The sequence below is a fragment of the Balaenoptera physalus genome (genome assembly GCF_965194825.1).
Source record: "Balaenoptera physalus genome assembly, chromosome: X".
Lineage (NCBI taxonomy): Eukaryota > Metazoa > Chordata > Mammalia > Artiodactyla > Balaenopteridae > Balaenoptera > Balaenoptera physalus.
The window spans coordinates 53,791,532-53,804,862 of NC_138903.1; the positions used below are offsets into that span (position 1 = coordinate 53,791,532).

General features: G+C 44.3%; 2 protein-coding genes across 8 annotated transcripts in view; both read right to left on the reverse strand.

The window, feature by feature from the left end:
• ARHGEF9 (Cdc42 guanine nucleotide exchange factor 9) overlaps positions 1 to 13,331 on the reverse strand; it is a 225,543-nt gene that overhangs the window by 188,063 nt on the left and 24,149 nt on the right. Inside the window, exon 1 of one of the 7 annotated variants that reach the window (XM_082444966.1) lies at positions 10,060 to 10,179. The exons of 3 other annotated variants lie outside the window; for them this stretch is intronic. Coding sequence is in view for 3 of the 4 variants with exons in the window: in XM_082444964.1 (XP_082301090.1) it covers positions 10,053 to 10,061 (9 nt within the window). In the remaining variant the exon portion in view is untranslated. Of the gene's footprint in view, positions 1 to 10,048; positions 10,180 to 13,331 lie in introns of those variants that run through there. 3 more of the 7 variants (XM_082444964.1, XM_082444963.1, XM_082444970.1) reach the window with 3 other exon arrangements.
• On the reverse strand, positions 10,247 to 10,897 carry LOC309651885 (uncharacterized protein; the record flags this gene model as incomplete). The annotated part of the gene is made up of 1 exon (XM_082445037.1): positions 10,247 to 10,897. Exon 1 carries the CDS (start codon positions 10,424 to 10,426, stop codon positions 10,247 to 10,249), a length of 180 nt encoding a protein of 59 aa, XP_082301163.1. The 5' UTR covers positions 10,427 to 10,897.

Genomic DNA, 13,331 nt, shown 5'->3' on the forward strand with positions numbered 1-13,331 from the left:
ATTATCAGCCTCAATTAACAGAAAAGAAAACCAACTCAGAGAGGCTAAGTGATTTGCCCAAGGTCACAGAGCTAAACAACGACAGACAACTAGTTCAGTGATCCTTTGCTTTCTATCACACCATATAGATTTCCCTTACCATCCCTGAAAGACAAGAGCAGCTTGCAAGTCTCATGGGTCCAGGAACTCACATCCTTGCAAGGCAATGCTCTAGCTCCAGTACTGCTTCAAACATACTGTGGCATGGAAACAGAGGCCTAGTGGGGAAGGGTTTTGATCAAGTTCTGGGAGCAAGGTAGGTACAGAGCCACAGCTTGCTCTTAGGGGGCCCAAGGCCATTTTTTTCTCCTGCTAAAGATCTGCCTTCCATATGCTGTCTCTCTGTCATGCATGCATAATTTCCCCTCTTCACTATGCTGTTTCCTTGGGTGAGCCCTTTCTCATTCTGAGCCTAGTTCCCTAGCCTCCAAAATGAGGGAATTGGACTCAAGACAGCTGTAACACCCCTTTTCTAGAAGATACAGCTGTCTGGAATGACTTTAAATGGCACTGTAACTTCCAGAGCTTGAGCCCAGATCAGGCAATATATGAAGATACATCCTTGAGCCTCATTTTTCTCATCTGTAAAATGCAGGTAATCCCAGTTTTACCTACTTCACAGGGCCAGAGAGAAGATCAAGTGAGACAATGTGCAAAACCCACTGAAAAGTTTAAGACAATGTTCGAGAGAGAGAGAGAGAGAGAGAGAGAGAGAGAGAGAGAGTCAAGAATCAAGCGAGCATCCACTAGCCCCAGTTGCTTTTCTCTAAATCCAAGTAGAGAAAGTGTCTATGCATGTTTTATCCAATAAATCTTCCTGAGCCCTCCTATGCAGTTCAATCTGGATTCTCAAGACAAGCACCTCAGGTGGCTACAAGGTCCAAAGGAAATTAATAAATCCCTCCACTCCCTTTAGGCCCTAAACACGAAGGAGTCTCATCATTTTGCCAGTTCTGAGACTTCCCACCATGCCAGCTCTATCAAAGCCTCTCCTAGGGATGCCTGGCTCCACCATGCCTCTTTCCCAGTGCCAAAGCACCCACTGCCCAGCCCTCCTGCCAACCAGCAGGGTTCACAGAGGGAGGAGGAAGGAAGAGAGTGGGCAGAGGAGAGGCTGTGGGAGGTACAGCTAAAAGTAGATGCTGCCTTTAGGCACCACACTCTGAGGGGGTGGGGGTGGGCTCTTAGCACATCCTTCCTGCAGCCAGCTGGGCACGGAGGTGCATCCTTTCTCTCCTCTAATGAAGGCAGGCAGACAGAGAGATGAGAGCTGCCAGAACTATTCCCAGAGCTGACTATGGATGCACAGTGCTAGCCTCCTCTGGACCCCGAGGGTGGATGGCTGAGCAACACAGTGTTGCATCCAGGGCTCCTTGCCTCAGAAGAACTGATGTAGTCTGCAGGAGATTCTGTGCTCCCCCCACCCCCATCTGACTGCCTGGCACCCTAAGGGCTCTGACAGGCCTGTTCCCCTTTAGGAGATTACATAATACTCTTGTTCTCCCAGCCTCTCTGTCAGCTCTCTCTCTCCAACCAAACCTGAGAGGGCATTCAGGTCTCTGATACAGCCAAGAGAGCATAGAGCCAGAACCCTATAGCAGAGGTAGCAGGTTATAGGGGGCAAGGGCCTGATTTGATGACTCAGGAACCCAGACCCATCACTGCAACCTTGGATAAGTCCCTTTCCCCTTCAGTGCCTTAATTTTCTCACTTGTAAAACAGGAAGGGGAGAGGCACGCAGATCTCCAAAGTACTCTAATCTCTGCCCCTATGTGATTCTCTATGTGAATCCTGGCCACATAAATGAAAGACAGCCCCCCACCCCGCCTCCTACATCCAAGGTTGTCCTACCTTCCAAGAAATCTGGCTGAGCTGGGCAGATCCTTCCCCACTCTTCTAATTCTAATTCCCCTAATGAATAAGGTCTGCACTTGCAAGTCTGGAACTCTAGACTCTGTCCGCCACTTCTGTCCCAGGCCCATTTCAACCAGACAAGTTCTACTTTTTCAGGTTTTATAGAGAAGCTTCTGGCTCAAATTTCATTTGAGAACATGATTCTTCTACTAAATCTACTCCTCATTTTAGTGACATGGAAACAGAGGCCTAGTGGGGAAGGGTTTTGATCAAGTTCTGGGAGCAAGGTAGGTACAGAGCCACAGCTTGCTCTTAGGGGGCCCAAGGCCATTTTTTTCTCCTGCTAAAGATCTGCCTTCCATATGCTGTCTTTCTGTCATGCATGCATAATTTCCCCTCTTCACTACTACTAACTCTCAACCTTGATGCTCAAAGACCAAATGCCCAGTTCTTGTCAGGGGCCTGAAACTAGCACAGAAGACTGATAAGAACAAGAAAGAACTGGCCTCAGACAAATCCCTCCCTTAATGTCTCCTTTTCCACCAGGTTTTCCCTTTGTTCCTTTCTTCAAAGTTTCCTCTTGAGTTCTGCTCTATGTCAGTGGCGGCTTTTCAATTCTCAGAGTCATGACCACATTCTGACCACAGAGTCCACTATGCAGGTTACTCTGGAAGAACTGCAAAGATATGCTGTCAAGAGGCCTGGGTTCTAGGCCAGGAATTACCACTTTCTGAATGTGTGACCTTGAGTAAGTCACTTAATCTCACTGTGCATCAGTTTCCTCAACTACTTCCAGATTTGGGGGAAAAGCCAATGAAATAACTAGGAAACTTTATTCATTTAAATTCTTATTAACTTTAGCAGTAGTATTAATTAAATGAATGGCTACTTAAAATTCTGCAGGAAGGGGTTCTGGGGTGTCAAAGCAGCCTGCCCCTTGCCTCCTAGGCTTTCCCAGAGCTATGAGGCTGGTATTTATCTATAAGAGGCAATTCTCAATTATCCATGCAATATGTCTCTTTAACAACAAATACTAAATCCCATAGCAGCATCCCCCTGACACTCAGTTCACTGTAGGGCTCCCTTCCTTGTGGGCAACCAGTGTGTGCTCAATGAATACAACCTACAGTTCAGTTGTCCTAGAAGAAACCTAAGCTAAATATAATTAGGAAGGCAAGTCTATTACCCCCTAAAATCACCCTGTGCATTCCAAACCTGCTATAAGAGATCTTTGGATTACCTACTGGTTTTGAATAATATGCTTAATCATTTTGATCATTAGTATTAATCACAAAGTAAGCACAGATCATTAAAGCTGGAAGAAATCTTTGAAGCTATCTAATCCACCTGACCTTATTTTACAGATGAGGAAACCGAATTTCAGAGGGGAGATGTAATTTGACCAAGGTCACCCAGCAAATGAACAGAATCTTCTGCACTATTATAGAAAATGCATAGGGACTAACTATTTTCCTGAAAGGTTCAAACCATCTCACAGCTGATAATTTAAAATCCAAATAGGTCCTCAGACTACTCACTCTCTAGGGTTGAGTCCTCATTTTTAAGGTGGGCACAAGCCCCTAGAATTCATCAAGGCCCCCACAGTCCTAGAATAAAATCTCACCATCTGTGAAGCCTGCCTATTCATGTGTGTGATAAGTCAGATTCAGGCTGAGCTGACATTTCCTTTGAACATAGCAGTCATCCTCATCCCTGGCTGAACATTCCTGTCACCTCAGGGAGCTTTTAAAAAAATATTGATGCCAGGGCCTCACCATGACCAACTCAATCAGATCTCCCCCAGAGATTCTAGGAATTGTTGTTAGTCTTGTTAACTCCCCAGGTGATTCCAATGTGCAACCAGGGCTGAGAACCACTGTGTAAATGGAAACAATTCAGCCAACCAAGAGAAACACACACAAAGAGTTTCCTAAACTGTTTGAAAACCAAATATATTCTTTTTTTTAACATCTTTATTGGAGTATAATTGCTTTACAATGATGTGTTAGTTTCTGCTTTATAAAAAAGTGAATCAGCTATACACATAACCAAATATATTCTTTTAAAGCTAAATCTATGATGTCCCGCTTTTCCAACGAGGGGCAAAGAAAGTGGTACACAAAACTTACAGTTGTAGCACTGACCCTCAGGCAAATTCTGGACTCAATTAGGAAACATATGGTTTGAGGGTACTGAAAAAAATTAGGGAACCCTGGAGCCTGCAACAGGATTTACCAGGGGTAAGATGCCAAGCGACTCATATTCCTTTTTTCGATAGGGTCATCACCTTGGTAGATGATTGCTATGAAACTAGCATACATCTTGATGTCCACAAAGCATACAACAAATCCATCATGCCGCATTATCCTCATTAACATGCTGACAGGATAGATGATGGTAGCACCCAGTGGATTCTGCACTGGCTGACCAGATATACACAAAACTTAACCAGCTCCAACTCCAAGAGGCAGCTCTGATAAGTTGCCAGAGGAGCTAGCATTAACCCCATTATATTAAACATTTCTTTGAATCAACAACTTGGATGATACTTATTCAGTTTTCAAATGATGCAATGTTAGAAGACTGCTAATCTGTTTCATGGCATTAAGGGGAAAAAAATGTAAAATGCCGAAAGCTAGAATAGACCAACCAAAAAAATAAGTTTAACTGATGCAATGCTAGAAGGAACTGCTACGTTTTGGCACAATGAAGCAAAATTTTAAAAAACCATAAAAGGCTAGAGTAATGGATCAACCAAACAAAATTCAATAAGTTTGGTTCAAAAGGCCAATTTCACAACAGCACAGAGGACTGGACTAGACAGCAAAGGCTTTGTGCCTACAGCCCAAAAGGCTCTTAACCCTGGCTGCATGTTTGAATCACCTTGGGAGCCTTAAATTTAATTAAAAAAAAAAAAAGCTGCCTCGGACCAATCCCATGATAATTAAATCAGAATATCCCAGAGTGGAGACTTGGCATGGGTACTTAAAAACTCTCCAGCTGATATGTTTGTTCACTGAGGATTGAGAACCAGTAGAAGACTGCAATATTAAATATTTCACAGACAGATCAAAGTCCCTTTGTACTTGATCCTGATCAGGTGGCACCTGGAGTAGCATGATCAGTTCTGGGCAGCACATTTAAAAAATATATATAGAAAAATTAGAGTTCTTTAAAAGGAAGGACAATTGTATGAAAACTGTAGTTCCTTCAAAATATTCTGTATTTTAGACTTCACCAATTCACACTGCCTTTCTCCTTGAAGATCCCAAATAGTGAGTTTTCATAAGACTAAAGGGAACTGTTTGATGTATATTCAAGATTAAAAGGCAACATTTTATTGAATAAAGAATTCTGTGCCAAACTGCTATATAAATGAAAGGTATGAAAAAGCACTAAAATTGAAAGCAAGTAGCTGAGGAAGCTAGTATGACTTCAGGGGTGACTCACACTCTTCCCCTTCCACCTGACTCCATTCAGCTTCACACTAGCTGGGAATGATCAACTCTGACTCTCTCCCACTCTCCATTTGAAAGGCAGACCCACTCTCCCATCCCACCAATCTCTCTTTTACTTCTCTCATCTGTAAAACCAGGAATAACAATTAGCCCTATCCACTTCACAAGGCTGATGTGATGCTCAAAATTAGAAAAGATACGGAATTGCTCTGTAAACCCTATAGGCCCATGCACTGACAAGGGATTATTAGTATTGTCATTACTGGACTGTTTCCTGAGTCTTCTCTCTCCACTAGGCCCTCCCCCCTTCTAGTTTTTCCACTCAGTACTTTGGTGCCAGGGCAAAGCACCATGCCAAATACTCTTGAGTATCTATACCCACCTAATGACAGGAAATACTCTGGGTAGACATGAAAAGAGCTAAGCTTTGATCAAGGATTCCAGGAAAGCCAGAGACTCAGTTGGCCTAAACAAGTTGCAGAGCTAGAAATAAGAGCTCGAGAGTCTAAGATTCCCCACCTCCATCCCACTTCTTGGGGCAAAGCCACTGGGACTGAATCCAGATTGTCTGTGGGAGGTCTTCTGAGGAGGCAGTTATTTTTGGAGAACAGGCTCAATTCCCAATCATGTCTCTGTCCAGAGCAAGTACTCCACAGGCCAAGGAGAGCAGAGGCCAAGATGGCAAACAGAGGCAAGAAGGAGGACATGCTTTGGCAGCATCCCTGCAACTGCCAGAGTGTTTCCTCTGATCACAGCCAAGCACTCTCAGTCTAGGCCTCACCATAGGGCAGAAGAGCACCTCACCCAAAGGCTCACTGGGATCCCTCAGGTCCCTAGCAACTTAATCACACACACACACACACAAACATACAAGTGGATGAGAAAATCCGAGTCAGGGCCCAAGCCTGTTCACCAAACCAATAATCAAACTGGCCTCTCCAATTTGCCGAGCCATCTCAGCTGGAAACTATTCAGAGACCAGCAACATAGAAACAACAACAACAAAAATAAAACAAAAAAGAAAAAGCAAATTCCACACTGCAGCTGGGCTGGGCAGGGTTCTCTAGCCACAAACAAAACTGGGGCACAGTGCAGAGGCAGATGTTACAGGTTCTGACAGATAGAGGCTGTCTCAATGGGGGGTAAAGCACTGCTCAGTTTGTTCCCACCACGCTATCCCTTCACCACCTCCCTGTGTCAGCCAAAAGGCATGGTAGACAAAAATATTTTTCAGGGCCTGCAGACCTCCTTGCACTAAAGCTAGGCTGTGAAATGGCTCATTTAATCTTAAGGAGAAGGCGGTGACTATAGAGGGATTTGAACCCAGGAGCCTTCCAATAAACAGTCCCATGGCTGGGATGCAGCTAAGCTCTGTATACCTTCTGTGGATATGTTTTCTAGGCATTTGCAGGCAATGAGGATCTTGCTCTCTATTTGTCCTCTCCCCAAAAGCACCTCTTCAAGTCCTGCTTGCCAGCTCCCCCCCTTGCTCCAAAGGCGTTGGTGCCTGGACATTTAAAGTGTAGGCTCTGGAGCTCAGCAGGAGCTGAGTGATGCAGGAGTTGCTAGGATACTGGTTGAGGACATTTTCTTGAATCCCCTAGTGGGGAGCTGGGAGCCAAAATTCCTGAGCTGGTAGCAAAAAGTTATCCTCTACAAAGGAGTCAGAGAGGAGGAAAGGGAACAAGGAACTTGGTCAGGAATAGTTGGGACACATCAGAGAGGAAAAGCCCTCTTCCTTCTAACCCACTTACAGCAGGGATGGTGGGGGAAAGAGAGGAGGCTGTATCAGGGGAGGTAGGAAAGTTTTAGAAGGGGGAAGATGAAGAGGCAGGAAAGGAAAAAAAAGTCAAAATGCAGAGGGTTCCACTCCTCTCAGCTGCATTTTTCATTTTCTCCCACTCTTTTCTCTTTTTGCATACCTTCACAAGTCTGAAGGAGAAATGCCAAACCTTTAGGAGTCACACAAGTAAAAAGTCACCCTGCTCTCTACTCCCTAAACTCCCTTTTAGCTGCTCTAGGGTGGCCTGCCATCTGGCTAGCAACATCCCCTTATTTGCCTAGAGATAAGTTAATTTGAAAAATATTTACCCATTTCACAAACTAAATTACTGATGAAAGGGCTCTTTCAAGCCACCCCTTTAGTCTGAAGCTGTGTGTGGTAGGGGGAAAACTGGTAGGGGGGACACTCATCCATCCTAGCACCAGTCAAATCCTTATAGGCCATAGCACAAGGAGGCCTTTCAGAACTGTGAAACTGCTGTTTTTCCTCATTCCTAGCACAACCAACCCCCATCCACATTCAGGAGTGTGCACCCCTCCCCCCCCCCCCACACACACAGTAGGGTGTGCACACACACCCACGTACATACTGTCACACACCCTACACACATACATTCCCAAAGGCTTTCTGCCAAGGGTCTGTCAGGCACCCAGAGGTGAAGGCTGTGGCATTTCATGACACATAATTTGTCATAAACCTGGCTCAAAGACCAGCCTTGGAGAACCCTTTCCCCCTTGGGGGAAAAAAATCAAAAAGCATTCTATTGTTGTAGTCCAGTTTTCTTCCCACATAACTAGGTAAAAAATCTCTTAGGTAAAACTTAAGTTTCTCCAGATACCAGCAAACAGATATTTCCTCCCTCCCCACTCCCATCACCCCTTGATTAACATTTCATTTGCCTTTTCACTTGTCTTTCCAGTTCACCAGCCTCTGATTTCAACTGCCTATGGACACCCAAAATCACAGAAGGCAAGAACATAGTCCAACCATCCCCAAATGCCAGTGTTATAGGGAATCCCAAACTTACTGAGGAGGAAAAAATTGCTCAATGTCAAACAGTCACTGAACAGAGAGGACGGAGGTCTGCAGCTGCCCATCCTACAGCCTTTCCTCACTCTCCAACACTGTCTCAAAACAAAGTGCCCAGCTAAAATATCAGTTTACTTTAGACAATACTGTTGGAGCAAATGCAGGGAGGGATGGGGAAAGGGACTCACTAGATTCTCTTTGCAAAAAACAAGTTCTTAGTTCAACCCAGGGACTCCCACAAAGGGACTAAAGAGTAAATAATAAGAGTCAATGCCAGCAGACTTCCCAGATCATGCTTACACCATGGTACCAACTGAATTAAAAAATCAGTTGCTCACCCACACAGAACCATTGAGAGCACACCCTGAGGCTCAAAACCTCTTCTAAAACCATAAAATAATACTCTTTGGGTCCTGAGGTCAGGACAATTTCAAGAGCCCCCTTCACAGCCTTCAAAATCATTTCCAAAGAGTCTGAACAACAGTACATGGAACTTGAGAGCACAATGCCAGCAGATTTGCACATCACTCATGAACAGCCGCCCACATGGGTGTACAGGGAACATGTGTGTGGATGTGTATGTGCCCTGATTCATTGCTACATGAGACATCATTGGCACTCTTTCAAGTCAGGTAAGAAACAGAATGAAGAAGACCTGCCTACGGCAGTGGGTGGGGGGTGGGGGGTATTATGAACACTGGCATCAGAGACAATTTTTTTCCTGGCTTTGCCAAGAGCTTTCTTAGGGGAAACAGAAATATACAAATAATAACAATAGCAATATTAACAGCAACCACCACCACTACCACCGGATACAGACATGCAAATAAGTGTCAAATTGGAATGCTGCTTCTAGCTCATGTTTTCCAGAGCTTTCATCCCATTCCATCCAGACTTTTTTTTGGGGGGGTGCTCAAAACTCTCAATTTAGCATGATACATACTTTCATTTTGTCATGGAAACCTTCTAATTAGAAAGACTTCTGATTTTAAAGAACAAACAAGGAAGCAAACAAAACCACTTTCTCATTAGCACTAGCAAGTTCTATTTAAAATGTAGTTCAAGAACATCTTTGCAAATGAGACTACTCCAAAGAGGCATATCTAAATACATTATTCCCAAGGTAGGTAGAGAGCTGGCTTTTGTTGTTTTTTGGAGGACATACAGAGAAAATCCCCAAATTCACAGGTACAATCTTTGGGAAAAAGAACCAAACAGTTACTGTCAATGTCTTCTCTTGCTAATTCATAAAGATCAGAGAACGCTTTTATACCCCATTCCATGATTCCAAAGAAACTGACATTTAATGATTTAAAAAATGTTTTAAAGGTGGCTTCTTTCCAAATTGGAAATTGTAAACCCTGTACAGCAAATTAAGATTCAGAGAACACAGTCACCAACTGCCAGCACAACGCACCCCACCACATCACTGTCCAAATTCTCGCTTCTCATTAGAGACTGAAGAATCATTTTCCCTAAATTCATTCCTTGTATCAATTTTTCCCTCTAAACATCTAGTGCAATACTGTTTTCCCTAAGATGCCAGAAATTCATCATACTCTTCCCACAACCCCCCTTGCCCCAAACAAACCCAAATGCGCTTCTGATGGCAAGAGAGAAATTTTGACTGAAATTCTGTGATGGAATTTAAAGGTAGTTTTAAAGAAAACGAATTGACAAGACACCACAATCAGCAAAGCCATTGTATAAGGACACAGAGCTTGCTTCATGAACGTCACATAGGTGGAGAATGCACACACACACATGCACACATAAATAGAAAGCATTTCTTTATCAACAGTTTCACTTAAGCAATAAGCAACTACACTCACAGGCATACTTAAAAGACAAGACATAACAAAAGATTTAGGGAGAGATAATATACCAACGTCATACATATCACAGCGAGGCCATGTTGAAGCTCAAAACGCTTTCCCCCCTGAGTAAGAAAGCTTGCTCTTTCTCTCCCTCTCTTTCCCTGTCTCTGTCTCTCTCTCTTTCTCTTTTTTTTTTTTCTTTCTTGGAGGTTCTCGGGATGAAATCAAAACGAGAGTTCGAAACAGCTCAGGTGGCTGGACTCCATTCAGCGCGTTCCCAGGAAAAACATGAGTATGACATTTACAAGCAGGAGGACTACAATCACGGCAAAAACGACTACAGTTTGCACATCCAGGGTCATGGTGCAATGCAGAACACTGTAGTGTTCCAGATGGGGGGCCGGCAGATTGGGAGATGTCAGTCTCTGTTCTGTCAGACTGTCCATACAGCCACCATGCTAGAAAGGAGAGGAGGAAGTCGGGTGGTTGGGGAAGGGCTGGGTTTGGCGCCCGAGTTTGATATGGGAGGGGGGGAAGGGGGAATGGGGACAGGGGTGCTTGCTTCCCCCCTTCTCAGAACTGAGCTGATCTTTCTTCCCTAGTTGAGAAATCTTAGCTTGCGCTTAAGTCGGCAGAGTCCAGCATTCTCTCTCGGGCGCCACGGAAAAGGCAAAATCCTGGCTTTCAAAGGGAAAGGCGGGAGGAACCAGAGCGAGGTTCTCCGGCGCCTGCTCAGTCTGTCTGTCCGGGGGTGCGTCCGTCCACCTGCCTGGCTGGCTACCGGTCAGTCTCGGTCTCCCCTACTTCTTCTAATTCGCTCGCTTTCCTACGCTCTCTCTGCTCGCGAAGCTCCCGGCTGCCAGCCACTCTTTCGATCCCTGCCTCGCTGGCTCTCTTCCTCTCCTCTCCCCACCCCCCAATCCAAAGACTACGTTTTTATTCTCCGAGCGACTGCCGGCGCCTGCGTGAGGCACAACCCAGGCTGCTGACAGGCCCGCCGGCCAATAGCAGGTGCCGCAGAGGAGCGTTTACTCGCCGGGGGGCGGTACTTGAGCTGGCGTGCTACCCGCGGCAGCCAATCGGAGAACCCACGGTTCCCCCAGCAGGCCCGCTTCATCCAGCCCAGCTGGAGGCCCTGGCTGCCAGTTCTGGCGTGGGGGTGGGGAGCATGTTGTGGATGGGTTGATGCAGATGAGGGGAGAGAGGAGGGAAAGGATTGGGAAAGAGGGAGGGATCGGACATAAGGGGCTAAAGGGGAGAGGGCATGGCAGGGAGGGAGGAGGGAATGAGGAGAAGACCATGAGAAGCAGGAGGAAAAGAAAAGGAAACATGGGAAGGAGAAAGAAGAAATAGGGGGATACGACGATGAAGAAAGAGAACGGTGGAGGAAAGGAAGGAAAAAGGGTGGGGAGGAGGGAAAAGGAACAGGGGGAAAAAGGGATCCTTTGCAGCCACTTTGTTTGGAGCCTGGGCCAAGGAGGAAGCAAAGATGCCTTTAGGCCACTGTCTAAGTATTTATAGGCGACTCACAATTAGCTATATAAGTTCAGCAAATCAGTGCTGTGTACAGAACCACAAGGACACTCAACAAATTATCCAAAATCCAATTCTGTTTGTCTTTCTCTGATATCTCTGCACTTGCAGGTCAGATTTCCTTTCCTACTTATGGTTTCTTTACACTATGACAGCTTGCACTCTTCCAGCATACCGGGTACTAGGAAGAGAAGACAGCTTTGCAGTGGAAAACCCTCTACAAAACTTGCAGTCTGCTTGAAATCACTGCCCTGTTCTGTGTTGGTGACCTGGTGTCCGAAACTTGGGGAAAAACCCTGGACTAGAGACAGGAAGTTTTCAGATTTACTTCTAGCCCTACCTCAAGCTTGCTGTATGACTTTTGGGCAACTCCATTCCCCTCTATGGGCCTCCATCTCCCTTCTGCCACATGAGGACTTAGACCTATCTGAGAATTCAGTGAAACCTCCGAACCCTCACCTCAGAAAAAAAAAATATATAGCAGGCTCCTGGGCCCTCAAAAATCCAGGACTAACTTATACAGAAGATCTCTAAGGGCCCTTCTTACTCTTACATTCTAGAACTGTAAACATGAACACATAGATATTGGTGGAGAGGGGCAAGAAACTAGATTATCCAGGGATAGAACAAATTAATTTCTGGAATTTCCAGCATACTATAGACTCGAAGAGGAATGAGAATTGCTCTCTATTCTCTAGAAATCTTTGAGCCTAGGACAGTCACCCATTTTAACTAAGTGACTGGAAATTCTGAGTGAATGCAGGTCATAAGCAAAATGGCCCCTAGCCTTACAAGATAGAATAAAACCTAAAGAAATGTTCACTTTAAAATTTTGACTCATCACATTACCTACGAATGATTTGTGCCAAAACAACAAAAAATCCTGAATCAGATCAAGCTTCTAGATCCAGCTATCAATTTATAGGCCACACAGGAGACAGAAAAACATGTTAATTGCAATACGGGGATACAGACTGTAAAAAACTACAGGGCCAACAACCTGGTTCTTTAGCAAGTAAATAGGGAGAAAAAAGTGTTATTGATTCAGGTGGAACTTGTGTATGTGTGCATACACACACACATTTGTGACATTTATGAGACAAATGGGAATTTGAACAGCCTGATAATATTAAGGAATCACTATTAATTATAAATGATATTGTGCCTAAGTTTAACGAAAGGGGGAGAATACGGGTATATATTTGTGACCTTGGATTTGGTAATGGTTTCTTAGATTTGACATGAAAAGCACAAGCAACAAAAGAAAAAAAATAGATAAATTGGACTTGATCAACATTAAAAAACTTTTGTGCTTTGAAGGACACTATCAAGAGTATGAAAAGAGAATCCACAGAATGGAAGAAAATACTTGCAAATTATATATCTGATAAGGGACTTGTATCTAGAATACATAAAGAACTCTTACAACTCAATTATATAAAGAAAAATAACTCAGTTTAAAAATTGGCGAAGGATCTGAATAACACTTCTCCAAAGAAACGGTCAATAAGCACATGGAAAGATGCTCAATATATTAGTCATCAGGAAAATGCAAATCAAATGCAAGAAATGCAAATGAAGGATGTTTACTATAACGTATTTGTAATGGGACACCACTTTACACACGCTAGGATGGCTATAATCAAAAAGCTAGATAATAAGTGTTGGGAAGGATGTGGAAAAATTGGAACCTTCATAACACTGCTGTGGGAATGTAAAATGATGAAGCCACTTTGGCAAACAGTCTGGCAGTTCCTCAAAAACTTAAACATGGTGTTACCATTCGACCCAACAATTCCACCCTTAGGTATATACCTA